The 18,272-nt window shown below is 43.0% G+C and overlaps 1 protein-coding gene across 3 annotated transcripts in view; it reads left to right on the plus strand.

The window, feature by feature from the left end:
- The window catches only part of LOC124619612 (sodium-coupled monocarboxylate transporter 1-like), a 212,021-nt gene that overhangs the window by 57,395 nt on the left and 136,354 nt on the right, over window positions 1–18,272 (plus strand). For all 3 annotated transcript variants that reach the window (XM_047146115.1, XM_047146116.1, XM_047146117.1), the window contains exons 3-4: window positions 11,667–11,826; window positions 16,100–16,165. In XM_047146115.1, coding sequence (XP_047002071.1) covers window positions 11,667–11,826; window positions 16,100–16,165 — 226 coding nt within the window. The remainder of the gene's footprint in view (window positions 1–11,666; window positions 11,827–16,099; window positions 16,166–18,272) is intronic.

Here is an 18,272-nt window from a genome sequence, read left to right on the forward strand (position 1 = left end):
ATGAAAGGTATAGGTCATTGTTAGTAAGGGCCATTCTTTTGTAGGGATTATTGAAAGTCAGATTGCGTTGCGCTAAAAATATTGTGTGTCAGTTTAGTGTTGATCAGAATAAGAAAAGAGCGAAATGTCTGAGTACGTTCGGTTCTGCTCAGCTGTTTGAAAATCAAATAACGTAAGGGGTTTACCAGCACAGTAATTCATTAATTTTCCAAAGGTGATGTTTCAGTGTCAACGTCTGCGGCGTCATGTAATAATGCAAATGTGTTTCACATGTCTGCAAGTCGTGTAACTGAGGCGGGACGTGGGGACCAGCCCAGTATGCACCTAATGGGATGTGGAAAACCACCTAAAAACGACACCCAGGCAGGCTGGCTGGCACACCAGCCCTCGTCGTTAATCCGCTGGGCAGATTCGATCTGGGGCCGGCGCACCTACCCGAGTCCAGGAAGCAGCGCATTAGCGCTCTCAGTTACCCTGGCAGGTCCTGGCAAGACGAGAATGTGACAATATGAAAATGTGACGATTTTGTGCATGCGTTTTTATTGAGAACTGAAAGCCTACAATAAACAGGGTACTTCAAGTGGTGAATAACGCCGACGACTTCGCCACTTTGAAAACAATCGGCGTCTTAGAAATAGCATTAAGTGAAATTCGAAGTTATACTGTTTGCTTGCTGTACATCGTTTCTCGAAGTCACATAATCAGTGCCTACACGTCTTCAAATTTCCTAACTGCCATGATGATAATTTCGTAACAACACAATGCACGAAGCGATTCAGGCTGTTCATTTCCTGGTGACTACATAAATGAGACAGCGTTTATACTTACAAAATTTTCTATTTGTCGTCTTTTTAACAAATAATGTGTAATGAAGTTGTAAGTTTTGGTGCACAAGCAGTTAGAGCATAGGATCGCGTCACTGGCGGTACGTCAGTTGGCATAAAGGCGCCTACCAAATTATGGTAAAGGCCCAAAATTGTGACAGGTACTAGCAGATCCATATAGTCCCGTTGCTTGGTGTAGCCCTCCTAATGACGGGTATTTATACACTGAGAAAGTCATGCGATAGCGACACGCACATATCCTGACGTCAGAAGTATTGCGTACACGAAATATGAAACAACACTGCATTCACGGAGCTGTCATTTGTACTCAGGTGATTCGTGTGAAAAGGTTTCCGAGGTGATTAAGGGCGCACGACGGGAATTAACAGGCTTTGAACGCGGAATGGTAGTTGGAGCTATACGCATGGGACATAACGTTTCGGAAGTCGTTAGGGAATTCAATATTCCGATATCCATCGTGTCAAGAGTGTGTCGAAAATACGTTCCAGGCATTCTCTTTCACCACGGACAACGCAGTGGCCGACGGGCTACACTTAATGACCGACATCAGCGGCGTTTGCGTAGGGCTTTCAGTACTAACGTATAAGCAACACTGCGTGAAATAACCCCACAAATCAGTGTGAGATTAATGTATCCATTAGGACAGTGTGACGAAATTTGGCTTTAATGGGGCTATGGCAGCAGACGACCTAGCCGAGTGCCATTGCTGACATCACGACATTGCCTGCAGCGTCTCTCCTGGGCTCGTAACCAAATCGGCCGGACCATTTTTTTTTCTTGGTCATCAGTCTACTGACTGGTTTGATGCGGGCCGCCACGAATTCCTTTCCTGTGCTAACTTCTTCATCTCAGAGTAGCACTTGCAACCTACGTCCTCAATTATTTGCTTGACGTATTCCAATCTCTGTCTTCCTCTACAGTTTTTGCCCTCTGCAGCTCCCTCTAGTACCATGGAAGTCATTCCCTCATGTCTTAGCAGATGTCCTATCATCCTGTCCCTTCTCCTTATCAGTGTTTTCCACTTATTCCTTTCCTCTCCGATTCTGCGTAGAACCTCCTCATTCCTTACCTTATCAGTCCACCTAATTTTCAACATTCGTCTATAGCACCACATCTCAAATGCTTCGATTCTCTTCTGTTCCGGTTTTCCCACAGTCTATGTTTCACTACCATACAATGCTGTACTCCAGACGTACATCCTCAGAAATTTCTTCCTCAAATTAAGGCCGGTATTTGATATTAGTAGACTTCTCTTGGCCAGAAATGCCTTTTTTGCCATAGCGAGTCTGCTTTTGATGTCCTCCTTGCTCCGTCCGTCATTGGTTATTTTACTGTCTAGGTAGCAGAATTCCTTAACTTCATTGACTTCGTGACCATCAATCCTGATGTTAAGTTTCTCGCTGTTCTCATTTCTACTACTTCTCATTACCTTCGTCTTTCTCCGATTTACTCTCAAACCATACTGTGTACTCATTAGACTGTTCATTCCGTTTAGCAGATCATTTAATTCTTCTTCACTTTCACTCAGGATAGCAATGTCATCAGCGAATCGTATCATTGATATCCTTTCACCTTGTACACTCCTGGAAATGGAAAAAAGAACACATTGACACCGGTGTGTCAGACCCACCATACTTGCTCCGGACACTGCGAGAGGGCTGTACAAGCAATGATCACACGCACGGCACAGCGGACACACCAGGAACCGCGGTGTTGGCCGTCGAATGGCGCTAGCTGCGCAGCATTTGTGCACCGCCGCCGTCAGTGTCAGCCAGTTTGCCGTGGCATACAGAGCTCCATCGCAGTCTTTAACACTGGTAGCATGCCGCGACAGCGTGGACGTGAACCGTATGTGCAGTTGACGGACTTTGAGCGAGGGCGTATAGTGGGCATGCGGGAGGCCGGGTGGACGTACCGCCGAATTGCTCAACACGTGGGGCGTGAGGTCTCCACAGTACACCGATGTTGTCGCCAGTGGTCGGCGGAAGGTGCACGTGCCCGTCGACCTGGGACCGGACCGCAGCGACGCACGGATGCACGCCAAGACCGTAGGATCCTACGCAGTGCCGTAGGGGACCGCACCGCCACTTCCCAGCAAATTAGGGACACCTTTGCTCCTGGGGTATCGGCGAGGACCATTCGCAACCGTCTCCATGAAGCTGGGCTACGGTCCCGCACACCGTTAGGCCGTCTTCCGCTCACGCCCCAACATCGTGCAGCCCGCCTCCAGTGGTGTCGCGACAGGCGTGAATGGAGGGACGAATGGAGACGTGTCGTCTTCAGCGATGAGAGTCGCTTCTGCCTTGGTGCCAATGATGGTCGTATGCGTGTTTGGCGCCGTGCAGGTGAGCGCCACAATCAGGACTGCATACGACCGAGGCACACAGGGCCAACACCCGGCATCATGGTGTGGGGAGCGATCTCCTACACTGGCCGTACACCACTGGTGATCGTCGAGGGGACACTGAATAGTGCACGGTACATCCAAACCGTCATCGAACCCATCGTTCTACCATTCCTAGACCGGCAAGGGAACTTGCTGTTCCAACAGGACAATGCACGTCCGCATGTATCCCATGCCACCCAACGTGCTCTAGAAGGTGTAAGTCAACTACCCTGGCCAGCAAGATCTCCGGATCTGTCCCCCATTGAGCATGTTTGGGACTGGATGAAGCGTCGTCTCACGCGGTCTGCACGTCCAGCACGAACGCTGGTCCAACTGAGGCGCCAGGTGGGAATGGCATGGCAAGCCGTTTCACAGGACTACATCCAGCATCTCTACGATCGTCTCCATGGGAGAATAGCAGCCTGCATTGCTGCGAAAGGTGGATATACACTGTACTAGTGCCGACATTGTGCATGCTCTGTTGCCTGTGTCTATGTGCCTGTGGTTCTGTCAGTGTGATCATGTGATGTATCTGACCCCAGGAATGTGTCAATAAAGTTTCCCCTTCCTTGGACAATGAATTCACGGTGTTCTTATTTCAATTTCCAGGAGTGTATTTTAATTCCACTCGTGAACCTTTCTTTTATTTCCATCATTGCTTCCTCGATGTACAGATTGAAGAGTAGGGGCGAACGGCTACAGCCTTATTACGAGCACTTCGTTCTTGATCGTCCACTCTTATTATTCCCTCTCGGTTGTTGTACATAATGTATATGACCCGTCTCTCCCTATAGCTTACCCCTACTTTTTTCAGAATCTCGAACAGCTTGCACCATTTTATATTGTCGAACGCTTTTTCCAGTTCGACAAATCCTATGAAAGTGTCTTGATTTTTCTTTAGCCTTGCTTCCATTATTAGCCGTAACGTCAGAATTGCCTCTCTCGTCCATTAAGTTTTTCCTAAAGCCAAACTGATCGTCACCTAGCGCATTCTCAATTTTCTTTTCCATTCTTCTGTATATTATTCTTGTAAGCAGCTTCGATGCATGAGCTGTTAAGCTGATTGTGCGATAATTCTCGCACTTGTCAGCTCTTGCCGTCTTCGGAATTGTGTGGATGATGCTTTTCCGAAAGTCAGATGGTATATCGCCAGACTCATATATTCTACACACCAACGTGAATAGTCGTTCTGTTGCCACTTCCCCCAATGATTTTAGAAATTCTGATGGAATGTTATCCATCCCTTCTGCCTTATTTGACCGTAAGTCCTCAAAAATGGTTCAAATGGCTCTGAGCACTATGGGACTCAACTGCTGAGGTCATTAGTCCCCTAGAACTTAGAACTACTTAAACCTAACTAACCAAAGGACATAACACACATCCACGCCCGAGGCAGGATTCGAACCTGCGACCGTAGCGGTCTCGCGGTTCCAGACTGCAGCGCCAGAACCGCGCGGCCACTTCGGCCGGCGGAAGTCCTCCAAAGCTCTTTTAAATTCCGGACCATAGACGGCTGGAAAACCGTGGCCTGATCAGGTGCACCCGTATTTTAGTTTATAAAAGCTGATGGCAGGATCAGAGTGCGGCTCTAGCTCCACGAAGCCACGCTCCCAAGTTGTCAACAAAGTGCTGTGTAAACTGGTGGTGGACTGGATCCTCTGGTCCAGCTGGACCGATCATTCACTACTTTGAGACCATTTGCAGCCATTTATGGACTTCATCTTCTCAAACAACGATGGAATTATTACCGGTGACAATGCGCCACTTCACCAGGCCACTACCGTTGCTCGCGATTGGTCTGGACAATTCGAGCGAATGATTTAGCCATATGAACCCCATCGAACATTTATGGGACATAATAGAGAGAGACCAGTTCGTGAACAAAATTCTGCGCCGGCAACACTTTCGCAATTATGAACGCCTTTAGAGGCAGCTTGGCTCCGTATTTCTGCCTGGGACTTCCAACGATTTGTTGAGTCCATGCCAGATCGAGCTGCTGCACTACGCCTTGCAAAACATAGGTCCGACACGATATTAGGAGGCATCCCATGACTCCTGTCACCTCAGTGTTTACAGGTGAGGTGCTCATTTGTTATGGTGATGTACCGCTTCTAAGCATACATGCTATGGGAATTCCGTCGCTCGAAAGTGAGAAAACGGGTCATCCAGTCCCAGAACAGACAAATCGCTGTGCTGTGCCGTTGGTATGGCGATGCTCGACCTGTTTCAGTTCGCGGTGCATACACAGGTCAGTTTCCGTAACTGCCATGACGGTGTTTCTGCTCCCACCTGCTTAACACTTCTCACAACTGCTGAGGCAGAGCTGTTATTTTCACAGTAGTGCCAAAATAGTAGTGGATGCTCTGCAGGTGGCACACGGAGCCATAATTTCGTAGTCGCCTTTTTGCAACTGACGTTCGACCAGCGGAGCGATGCTATGCTCTGACTGCTTGTGCACCAAAAATTACAACTTCATTACAAATTATTTGTTAAAAAGACGACTAATAGAAATTTTTGTAAGTATAAACGGTCTCTCATTTATGTATTCACCAGGAAATGAACAGCCTAAATCAAAAAATGATTCAAATGGCTCTGAGCACTATGGGACTTAATTGCTGTGGTCATCAGTCCCCTAGAACTTAGAACTACTTAAACCTAACTAACCTAAGGACATCACAAACACCCATCCCCGAGGCAGGATTCGAACCTGCGACTGCAGCGGTCGCGCGGTTCCAGACTGTAGCGCCTAGAACCGCTCGGCCACTCCGGCCGGCAGCCTAAATCACTTCGTGCATTGTGTTGTTACGAAAGAAGGCTCGCTGAAATTTTCGTGATGGCAGTTAGGAAATTTGAAGTCGTGTCGGCGTTGATTATGTAACTTGTAAAAACGATGTACAGCAAGCGAACAGTATAACTTCGAATTTCACTTAATGCAATTTCTAAGATCACCACTTGAAGAACCCTGTTTATTGTAGGCTTTTAGTTCTGAACAAAAACGCCTGAAACTTTGACCGTACAGCGTCTTGCACAAAACCGTCATATTTTTAGATTCCCACATTCTCGTCTTGCTAGGAACCGCCAGGGTAGCTGAGAGCGCTAACGCGCTGCTTCCTGGACTCGGGTAGGCGCGCTGGCCCCGGATCGAATTCTCCCAGCGGATTAACGACGAGGGCTAGTGTGCTGGCCAGCCTCGATGTGGTTTTTAGGCGGTTTTCCACATCGTACTAGGTGAAGACCGGGCTGGTCCCCACGTCCCACCTCAGTTACACGACTCACAGACATTCGAAACACATTCGCACTGTTACATGATTTACACTAGACGCTTGCGTTCACTGTTTCCGTCCCAGGGGTTATGGGGTGGTGGCAGGAAGGGCATCCATGCCAAATCGGTACTTATAAAGCAGAACCCGCAAGTCGGGATAAATGCTTGGAAAGAGATTCTCGTCTTACCAGGACTAGACAGTTTAGCTTTGCTCTGCTTTTCTTTGTATGCACCTAATACACTCGACTCTGCTAAAAACACAGCTGTGATTTCTGAAAACTGCTGTATCGGCAGCGACGGATTATTTCTATAAACTAGGCACTAAGGCACTAAGCAAAATCTGCCGCTCACCTATTTTTAACCTTCAGCGCCTATGATTCACTGCAGAACTCGAAGAACTTCACATGTTTTCACAGTGCACGCAAATGAAAGTACCACAAGAGCACAACTCGCGGGACAGAGAAATCGACTGTCCGTTGAGACTTGAAACAAGCACTACACGAATTAAACATTTAAAATGCTGGCCGAGAAAATACCGATGACTTCGAATGTCTTATTGTGCCTGATTACGTCATTCATACTAGAATCATTACCACTAAACCTGTTTATTTCTGCTTATAGGTGTTAAATAATTTATTTTTTGTTTATTGCGACTACGGCTTCGAATATTACTTTTTCAGGCAACTGAAAACATACAACAAATTAATTCATGTGATAGTTCACAAAAACAAGCGTTTGTTGTGTGTAAAATGCAAAAAATTGCACGCCAGCACTACTTGTCTCAACCGCAAATACCCACAACTTCTTATATTCATATATCATAAGATACTCGAATAATCACCAGCGGCAGCATAGATACATGTATTTGAGACTGAAATATAGCTTACACACAGATTTTGTATTTTATATAGAACAAACGCTAATTTTTGTGAACTGACATATGGGCTGATTTGTGGTATGCTCCCAGCTGCCTAAAGATGAGGAGTAATATTCGAAATTGCAAATAAATGAGAAATAATTATGCAGATAAAAATAAATTTTTAATTCAACACGTTTTTAAATCGGACTAAAATGTATATAATATTTGCCCCTGGCCTTATAAAGATCCAACCCCAAACAGATACTCCAGAGAAACCGATGCGCGAATAGGTCACATCCTAACTTTATCTATTCCTTGTGCACGTTTCACATTATAAATATTAGAAGTATTGTCAGATCTATAAAAAAAAACTCGCAAGCACAAATTTTCAGTGATATATTTATGGCTTTAGGAATCTGTATGGGGCTAAGAGAAATTTAGTCTCATTCCAAAACATTTTATGTTAAAAAAAAATATTTATAAATAGTTATTTTCTGCTTTTTAGTCTTATTAATGTCTAATTTCTCAAACGATTTCAAATATTTTAATGAGGTTATATTTTTATTTCAATAATTATATACGTGTACACTACCTTTTTACGTAGACTTGCGCCTGTGTCCGTGTATTCACATATATTGCACGCATCTCCTCCTCCCCTTCTCTGCGTTCATATCTTCACCCCCCTCCCCCTGTCTGCTCAGCTGTCTCCATCCACTCACATACTACCTGGAACAAACTCCAGTTCTGTCTGCACAGCTCACTGATCCTGCAGAGCAGCTGAGATGTCTGACATTAACGAACTTTGTCTCACCCCTAACCCCTCAGAACAGATCTACAAGAAAGCAAGATAATATTCCATTGTCATCTACTTCAGAGCTGTGTTTAAAATTTGAAGTCTCTAGCTCATCAGGAAATTAGTTTAAAATCAACATTTGTGGATTGGAAATTTGCAGTATGTTTCTATCGGACCAAATTGCTGAAGCCATCGGTCTGTAGGCTTACACACTACTTAATCTAACTTAAACTAACTTACGCTAAGGACCACACACACCCATACCCGAGGGAGGACTCGAACCTCCGAGGGAGCGGCCGCGCGAACCGTGGCACAGCGCCCTAGACCGAGCGGCTCTCCAGCACCAAACGGACAAACAAGAGTCAATAGTTAATAAATTAGCCGGCCGGTGTGGCCGAGCGGTTAGAGAGGCTTCAGTCTGGAACCGCGCGACGCTACGGTCGCTGGTTCTAGTCCTGCCTCGGGCATGGATGTGTGTGATGTCCTTAGGTTAGTTAGGTTTAAGTAGTTCTAAGTTTTAGGGGACTGATGACGTCAGATGTTACGTCCCATAGTGCTCAGAGCCATTTGAACCATTTTGTTAATAAATTATTTGACATCCATGAGCGGAAAAAAACAAGTTTATTAATTACATGAAGGCTGTCGACCGATTCGCATCGAATCAACGAAAGAACTGATGCATAACTATGGCCTATCTCTAGTTGCATCACAGCATGTGGAATAGATGTACAATGCCTGACAACCAATGACTGTTCGTGCTGAGCAGGCGGCGTTTGTTTACATTAGGGTTGAATATGTCCTCAGTATCAGGAACACAACTTGGAATAATATCATCAGCTTCAGAAGACTGACATATCTGCTGAAGCAATACTAAGGGTTATCATTGTCCCCGGACGCGCTCGTTATGCAGATCTTCCCCCTTCCCCCGTATTCTTAGGTGGTGCTGTCTCTTTGAATTTCCTTTCCCCGGAACTCACTATATCGGAAAACATCTATCTTAAACATCTATAAATTCTTTTTACACCTGCTACTGTCAGTAAAGTTACTATTGTCTTTGTTATTGTTGGTACTATTAACACTATTGGTGGCAGCATCTGCAGTAGTACAAGTGCAACCAGCATTAACTTTATACGAACTACATGAATGCGTGATGTCTGTTCTTCCGGACATCTCAAAATAGCAAGCATAGAGGGCATGGACGGGGACTGTGGATAGTTGGCGCTATGTGGAAACGTGGGTCGGCCGAGATAGTCCGCGCAACTGCGATAAACACTGTGCCTCGATGAAGCAGTGGTTAACTCAGGTAACTATTAAACAGGAGACTAGGCACGAATCTCGATCCGGCACACAATTTTACTCCTCGTCGCTAATTCTGCATATAATCCCGATGCAGCTGATGTCAGCAGTCCCTTCCTTTCTCCCTATCTATCCTCAATTTACACAGCATTAACTTTATTAGTGCATCGACAGTATTATTTTCTCTCTTTGCCACTTCAATCATTCAAATGACTTTAATTCTATTTGTCATATTAAACTTGCTATTTCTTCGGAAGTTTGATGTAAAACGGTACTGTATGTGTCAGTCCCTGTACGGTGGGTCGGGCTTTAATTTCTCGTATCTATCCGTCGTTGTCACTGTGCAGGCTGAAAATTAAAACTCACCAACCTCAGAACGGCGTCTGCTCAATGTCCCTTCACTCGGCAACGTAGATACTTACAAGTTGATGTAAAAGCAGCGTTGATAAAAACACCACCTAATATCTACAATTACTGGGGCCACGCAACTCTAGTTATGAAAAAAAGTTCTGTATAAATACTGTCATCCAGTTTTATCGGGGAGTAAGAAAATGGATTGGCTTCTGAAAAATAATGTCCGAAATATCCACACCATAATGTTTATTTTGTCCCTGATAACCAAAGAAAAGGTACTGTTCAGTCCACATTTAAACTATTGGCTATTTACTTCCAGTTCACGATTCATACACACATTTCATATGCACAGCAGTCAGAAATCTGTCCAAATCCGACCCAAAATGAAACAACGTTTTCACAGTCATTAATTTCACCACTAATATGAGTTATTACATTCGGTCCTTCTTGTGGATTTCTGAAAACTAAACTACTCGCCAAAAATGCTGCACGTAGATTCCATGGAGGCCAATATTTCACACGCGAATATCTGTCCAAGTCAAGTTTAGTCAAAAACTCTGAAATTTCGCCAAGCAGTCCTCAACAACAACTGCTATCGACTTAGCTCACCAATAACTCAAACACTAAGTAATTCTTCATCTTAAACATTATTTTTACTGGCACTAGTAACATGACTGTCCGCGTTCAAAGGTAGCAAGCGACATCCTTCTTCCAGCCTCTCTCCCGGTATAATTATCAGGTAACGAGTGGGAACCGTTTCAATTCTGATTGGCTGACCATACTGACTGCCAATCAGAATGCTCGCTGATGATCAAACTCACGCCAAAACTGGCCTGCACCAAGCCTTATACACAGACGCATTTACGTCAGTCTGACATGCAAATATTATAATAATGTTTAATAAACGAAAACGAAAAGACAGTAATTCTGGAAATATTTTTTAGATACAGATTTTACTCCAGCTGGTTTTATGGCTGCTCTGTTAAAACAGCAAACACACCTAGACATACATCATCAGCAAAGTGGGTAAATCCCCTAGGATAATTTTTCCACGACAGGCATGTGTAACTCTTGCACGTTACTTAAGATGGAGGGACTGATGGCCCTAGTAGTCTCGTCCCTTCAATCCCACAAACCAACCAACCAACTTAAGACGGTATATAATGCAATATTGAAATTTGACGAATGTCCCACATGCACACTCTCATTTACTCACAGGCTCACATAACACATAATAAAATAAATATTGATTTTAATAGTTCCTTCTGAACTTCTTCTAGATTTCATACTTAGAAAATTTAAGGTATTTGAAATTTTTAAATTAAATTTCAGTTAAATAATTCTGTACTATGGTACTTCAGGTGAGTATTTCAATTGACAACCAGAAACAAGTCATAAATGTTTCCGGGTTAATTTCCTTTCTTAAGTGTAGTTTTTCTAACTTTAAATTTTTCTTTATCTCCGAAAATATGCCCAATAAAAAGCTGAGATTTTCACACCACCTTTCTATTAATAACAAAGTGCAGTATACAAATTTTGAAAGTGATTAAATAAATAAATAAAAGCTACTATCCTTTATTTAGAGCCTTATATCTGGTACGCGTTAAGTAAGAGACACTGAATAGCTTTCCCATGGCAGGCAGTGACAGATGCACGTGTGTCTCCCGGGTAGGCCGCTAGATGTCAGTCCCCGAAGTTACATACAGCAAGCTATGCTAAAACAAACATTCGCTTGGAACAACTTGCGACACTACAGCTGGTCTGATGTAAGAAAGAACCATATGGCCCTTCTTAGATTAAATAAATTAAATAAATAAATAAAGTTGAATAGCAGCATGTGAGGTTTAGACTAACCTGGTTCCCCTTGGTAGCTTCATCTCGGGCATCACGCTGCTGGGAATGGCCACGGAGTCCTACCTGTACGGCGTCCAGTACAGCTACATCTGCCTGGCGGTGCTACTCAGTGGAGTGGTGAGCGCCTTCGCCTTCCTGCCCGTCTTCCACGACCTGGGCATAACTTCCGCCTACGAGGTACGTCACAGGACACCGCAGCTTAAGTCATTTCATGACATTTTTTCTTTGTTCCCATCATTGGTGACACAGTGACACTACAGTTCAAGTCAGCCTCTCAACGTGTCTCAACACGAACGTTACCGCTCGTGCGAAGCCAAATAACAAAGAAAGTTGACCCAAATATTTAAAACAATTCAAGCGTAGGCTTCCGCAGTCGTTTCACAGTTAATAAAATTCTACTTGGCTTCTGACCGCATCGTCAATGTGTAAAATTCTCAGACGTTTCGGCCACTGTTGCAAATGGCCTTCCTCGGTGTGTTTTCGTTAACTGTTGAATGGGAAAATTTTTTGTTCTTACATACTGGTGGAAGAGACTGTTATCGTAATGTTATTTTGTTCATTGAAAGACCACCTGTATAACTTGATGCGGATCCATGTTTGACGCTCCCTCAAGTCAGGATCTTCGTAAGTTCTGGAATGGGGATATGGTATCTTGGATCGTATAATAGTTTACATTTTGATTTTATTTGTGACGGTTCTGCTCTTTTAATTTGGAATCCTTCTCTGCGAGAGACTGTTTGGCAGTCCTAGGAATTGAGAGGATTTCTTGTTTTATGCACTATTTCAACTTAATTTAACTTCTGTTATTCGAATTATATGGACTCACATTTTATATACATATAGGGGGTTTGTTCTTTTAAATTTTAGTATAACTTCGGTTTTAGTTTTTTTTTAATGCTCACTTTATTTACTACTAGCCAACGGTCTCGCCGAAATGGTAACACCGGTTCCCGTCAGATCACCGAAGTTAAGCGCTGTCGGGCTGGGCTAGCACTTGGATGAGTGACCATCCGGTCTGTCCAGTGCTGTTGGCAAGCGGGCTGCACTCAACCCTTGTGACACAAACTGAGGAACTACTTGATTGAGACGTAGCGCTTCCGGTCACGAAAACTGACAACGGCCGGGAGAGCGCTGTGCTGACCACATGCCCCTCTGTATCCGCATCCAGTGATGCCTGTGGGCTAAGGATGACACAGCGGCCGGTCGGTACCGTTGGGCCTTCATGGCCTGTTCGGACGGAGTTTTATTTACTTATAGCTTTGCAGATGTACCTGAAAATGGGACACAAGTCCCGAAACCGGCTTGTGCTTATCCTCTAGTAAATAAAAAGTTTTACAAGTGTAGCACATCTTGTCATTAATGATGACTATGAACAGTTTTGGATGTACCGTCAGGAGAAACATGTGACAAGCGGACATAAATATTACCACATGTAGCCAGTAGTTGGAAGCCCATGTGTCACAAAGTACAGTTTACATCAGGTTATACTTGCACTTGGTTTCTTGCCCCAATTAGCTTTGTATCTGTATTGCACTGAAAATAGTGCACAAAGGTACAGATTTCGACGGTATTACTACCTGATTAGTTTACTGATGAATAGTAGGCCGATACACTTTTTGTGTAGGAGTTCACTGAATCCAATGGTAGAGCAGCACACAGACGCTACACTGAGGTGTTACAGCAGCGGCGGTAAACATATCGCAGTAATTTTGCATCTCTGAAGAACATTGCATTACTCAGTGTAGTGTGTTTTGGTTGTTGAATATTACAGGCTTCTTCACTATTGTAAAGTGGACAATTCCCTCGAGATCCCCGAAACAAATTCCCAGGATCGTACTGGACCGTCATTTGACTTCTAAAGTTCCTCAATCCCTCGACACCGCAATCAGAATCTCAACACCAAATCACAATACTCCTGACGTCTTGTAAACCCTCATTTTCGCTCAGATCTAAGGAATGAGACTTTACTGTTCCCGTTATTTAACGACATGGGTCGCGGACCGTTCAGATTGTGCCTCGCCTTGGAGAATAAACTGGCCTCCGGACGGTCATTATGTTCGACAATAATACTGTGCAATATTGTCTCCCTAGACTGATCAGTAATATTGTGCAATAACACAGTGCTTCGGACTGATGGACGATAAGATGCTGCTGCTGTGATAATTGTTCTACTTTATTGTAAGGGAAAAGAAAAGGTGGCTGAAAAATTGGAACAAGAAGCGTCAGAGATCAATCGTGAAAACGTAATGAGGGAACTAGAGTTGAATGAGAAAAAAATTATCATACCTTTTTTGTACTGATGGTCCAAAGTTGATACATAGCTGTAAATGGGTCCCCTCCATACATTGGCGTCAAAATATAGTCACTTTGTCGACCTCCACGGGTTCTCTGCGGACCCCAAATCCCCATTACCAAACAACAAAATAATACGATCAGAGACGCAGTTCCATTAAGTCAGCGCTTATCTATTACGCTGCGACACCTTCCTGCTAGCAGTTCTTTCGAAGACTTAAAATTTACAAATGCATATTCACCTTACAGTATTTGAGACATAGATATGCAAACGTGTCATGCAATAATACGTGCATTAAAGAATTATATTCAGCTAAGTAATGTATGCACAAAGAAAATCATCTACATTAACTTTTATTCATAATTTTGCATCAGTTAAATTTTTTTAAAAACAACTTCCTTCTTGGTCGTTCCTTATATTTTCGGAGCAACAAATCGTACGATTCATGACACTTAATACTTCTGTTTTTGTACTCATGTACCTTAACAGCCCACAGTGCCGGCAATGACTTATATACCGGTATTTCGATGCACAAACCTAACTTAAATACCTTGATCTGCGTAGTATGCAACAGATTGTCAAGAATATTACCAACACTGCCCACAGACGGCACAGTATTTCCAGACAGCACAATATATTTCCAAATGTTTAATATTCTTAATATTATTGCGCAGCCTGCGAATCTTACTTCTAGACTGTCAATATTGTAGCGCATCTGGGAAATACAAGGATCACATAAAGTCTGGGAACACTTTCAATTATTTATTGCACAAGAACCAAACATTGTACAGATATTGTACATATGTCATTTTGAAGAGAAACCCTGAAAGTTAATTTTCATGTATACCGCCACAGCGTAGTTTGTTAATTTGCCGATAGTCAGCGCTAGTCGCAAACATGGCGAGTTCAGGTGCGGAGCGAGCTTTTTGTGTGTTGGATCACACCGATCACCAGATGTCACTCCGTGCGACTTTTTTTCTGTAGGGACACATTAAAGATCTGGTGTATGTACCGCCTCTACCACGTGATGTAGCAGACCTCCGGGAGAGAATACGGGAAGCAACTGCCACAGTCGACGATCCCACGCTGGGACGGATATGGCAACAATTCGATTACCGTATTGACGTCTGCCAGGTCACCCATGGTTCGTATATCGAATGTTTGAAAAAAGAACTTTCAGAGTTTCTCTCCAAAATGCAATATGTATGACATCTGTACTATGTTTAGTTCTTATGCAATAAATAATTGAAAGTGTTATCAGACTTAATGTACATCCTGTACTGTCGATATAATTGACAGTCTATGGGTCGATTTAGGCGGCAGTACAGTTACGCCGAAACACCTCGCTTGATTTTTTGAACATTACAAAGTGATAAAAGTGCAGAATTAAATTTTTTAGGCCAAACAATGACGTATAGGAAAAGACTTTACAAGTTTATGGCGCATTTCGGACTTTGGTTTTGGAAAGTAGTACAGTGCATTCAGTTTTTCTGTGCGAACTACGCTGAAAAATTTAAACTTTCGTCGGTGTGCTTGACTTCGAATTTTCTACAGGCACATCGAGTCGGGATTTTAAATAATTGTGACTGACACTGCATGCGTGCAACTCGCAACATTTCGCATGGATTCCGTTCCGTGCTATAAAAACTGCGTCTCAGTACCAACAAATTTCGGATACTTACAATCGTTAGCGTTTCACAGCGAGCAAACGTCTTAGAAACTTCAGAGATTTTCATTCTTCAACTGATAGGGAGTTAGGATTCTGACAACTGTGTATTGGATTGTTACGAATAAGAATTGGTATTTTCGTTCAAAATCGTTTTTTCGTCATGAAGAGGATTTGTAATTACAACCCCACGTCATTATCCACAGCCTGCTGAACAAAATTTAATAGAAGCGTGTATGTACTGGCAAGGTGTAGTGTTTTCTTATTTCTTTCTATTGCTTTGTTGCAAGTTAGACACAACACATGGCACGCTTGTAGGTAGCCGAAAAATAAAATCGCCACCGTTAATACAGCAAGAAAAATATTAAACCTCACCCGTTTCACCCAACTTGATAATAATCTAAGGACTCCTTACTTATTTGATAAAATTTCTCTCTAATAAATCAATTAACTCAGTATTTCTCTAGCACACTCGTTTTTTTCTTCCTCAGTATTTGGAGATGCGGTTTGGCAAGAGTGTGAGACTGCTGGGCTCTTTCTTCTTTATGGTTGGTGTGGTGAGTACAGATTTCCTTTCTAGTAACACGTGCTGCATAATCTATAAGTACACCATGCAGAAAACTGATAAAATAGTCTTGTTTAAAAAGTATTATGCAAAAATAAAGCTGATTTACTATTATCCATAGAAGATACACTGTCCACGATAACAACCTTCACAAGTTCGCTGTTACTATTTTGGAAAACAATACTTTTCTGTGTATTTAGCTTTTTTTCGCCATCAGAACACTGATACTGTTCATATAGATTTTTAAATATTGCACATAAGCACTCTTGGTATCACTGAAAATGTGTAGAACGTAGACGATTTCATACCACAGGCACCTCATCCGTTCCTCTACACCTAAGTTGCTGTTTATCAAAATCGGTCAGTTAATGTTCCAAAGTGAGAGCGTGTGCTACATAGCTAACGTATCCATACAACGGGAGACTCTTCGGTGTTAAAACAGATGACCGCGGCAATCTGAGCAGCCTCAGTGTTCCTGGCGCGCACCATCGACCTGAATGATAGTTTCCCATTAACGTGTTTCGAGAACATTTCGGTGGAAAAATAAAATCTGGAAAATGTTACACAAATTTACAAACAAAAAGTTTTGTGGGGGTCTATCACCATACAGTACAGAACACACTAATCCAAACTAGTTTCTTTAGACAAGCTCTTCTAAATGTCGTTCTACTTGACCACAGCAGATGAAGTACAGTGACGGATATGGACTGTCTCACATAAACACGAAGAGCAGGTCTCCTGATGCTCTCAGTCTTGTTGGTAACAATTTGTCTACATACGAACTTAGAAGAAACAGTTTAAAGGCTGAAAACGCCATTACAGAATTAAAAAGGGAGCTGAATAACTCAGCGACTAGAAAAACAGTATAACATGAAATGTAGTTAATATAAATCATTTAATGAACAAAAAATTATGAATCGACTTAGATAGAAAAAATATTTCGGTAACTGCACGAGGGAACACGAAATCAAATATCAAGTAATGGCTTTATACCGCTTAATAAGCTTCTATTACGTAATTGTAGCTGCTCATTAAGAATGAGACCATCGTTTCGAGAAGCTTAAAAATTTCTAATTCTTCGAGAACATCTAATCTATGCCCTTTCTTCTCAGTGTGCAAAATGTTGATATCGTGATCAGCTTCTAGCATCACTCCACAAGCATGCTTCTTCTTGTACTTATGTTATAGGCCAGTTTAAACGTTTTATTTCTGATGAAGGCACTCTTAGTAGCGGCCGAAACCTAGGTCAAAAAGACTTCATTTTTCCGACCGAGGGCTGTTATTGCTTTAATTTTATAGATGACGGTTCTAAAATAACGCAAATGAGGCTGCCGAGCTTAACGTCCCATCCGACACGCGGGTTATCATTAACAATGGCACTTGACTACCCTGTGGAGGTATTTGATACTTAACGCAAGACTTTAGTGCGAAATATGGTGATCAATAACAATCTAACACAACATCCTCCCGCCTGCTGTCAATTGCTGGCGACGAAAATGTATTCAATATCAGGTCTCCAACTGGCTACCTTCAAATCTAGCATCACTCCACAAGCATGCTTCTTCTTCCGTGGCTCAGTAATGGGTGTCAGTGAAGAAAGCCGGCCGCGGTGGTCTAGCGGTTCTAGGCGCTCAGTCCGGAGCCGCGCGATTGCTACGGTCGCAGGTTCGAATCCTGCCTCGGGCATGGATGTGTGTGATGTCCTTAGGTTAGTTAGGTTTAAGTAGTTCTAAGTTCTAGGGGACTGATGACCACAGCTGTTAAGTCCCATAGTGCTCAGAGCCATTTGAACCATTTTTTTTTTTTTTTTTTTTTTTTGAAGAAAGAGTATCTGCATGCAGAAGAAGAACCAGTCTGGCGATCTATCGTCACAAGCTTTTAAAATAGATGGGGAAGACAGAAGAGAAGGATAGGAATTCTCAACACTTATTATGCGATATACTATCGTCTTGTTGACGGGTAACAAATCTGTTATCAAACGGCATTACAACACCATGCAGGAAGGATTTAAAAACTTAATTGACGGTGAAAGAGCGAAGAATAACAATGATCCACAGACGGGATTAAGTGTTCTGTACATCGAGAAGCACTTCGTGCTA

The sequence above is a fragment of the Schistocerca americana genome, chromosome 6 (genome assembly GCF_021461395.2).
Source record: "Schistocerca americana isolate TAMUIC-IGC-003095 chromosome 6, iqSchAmer2.1, whole genome shotgun sequence".
In the NCBI taxonomy this organism is placed as follows: domain Eukaryota; kingdom Metazoa; phylum Arthropoda; class Insecta; order Orthoptera; family Acrididae; genus Schistocerca; species Schistocerca americana.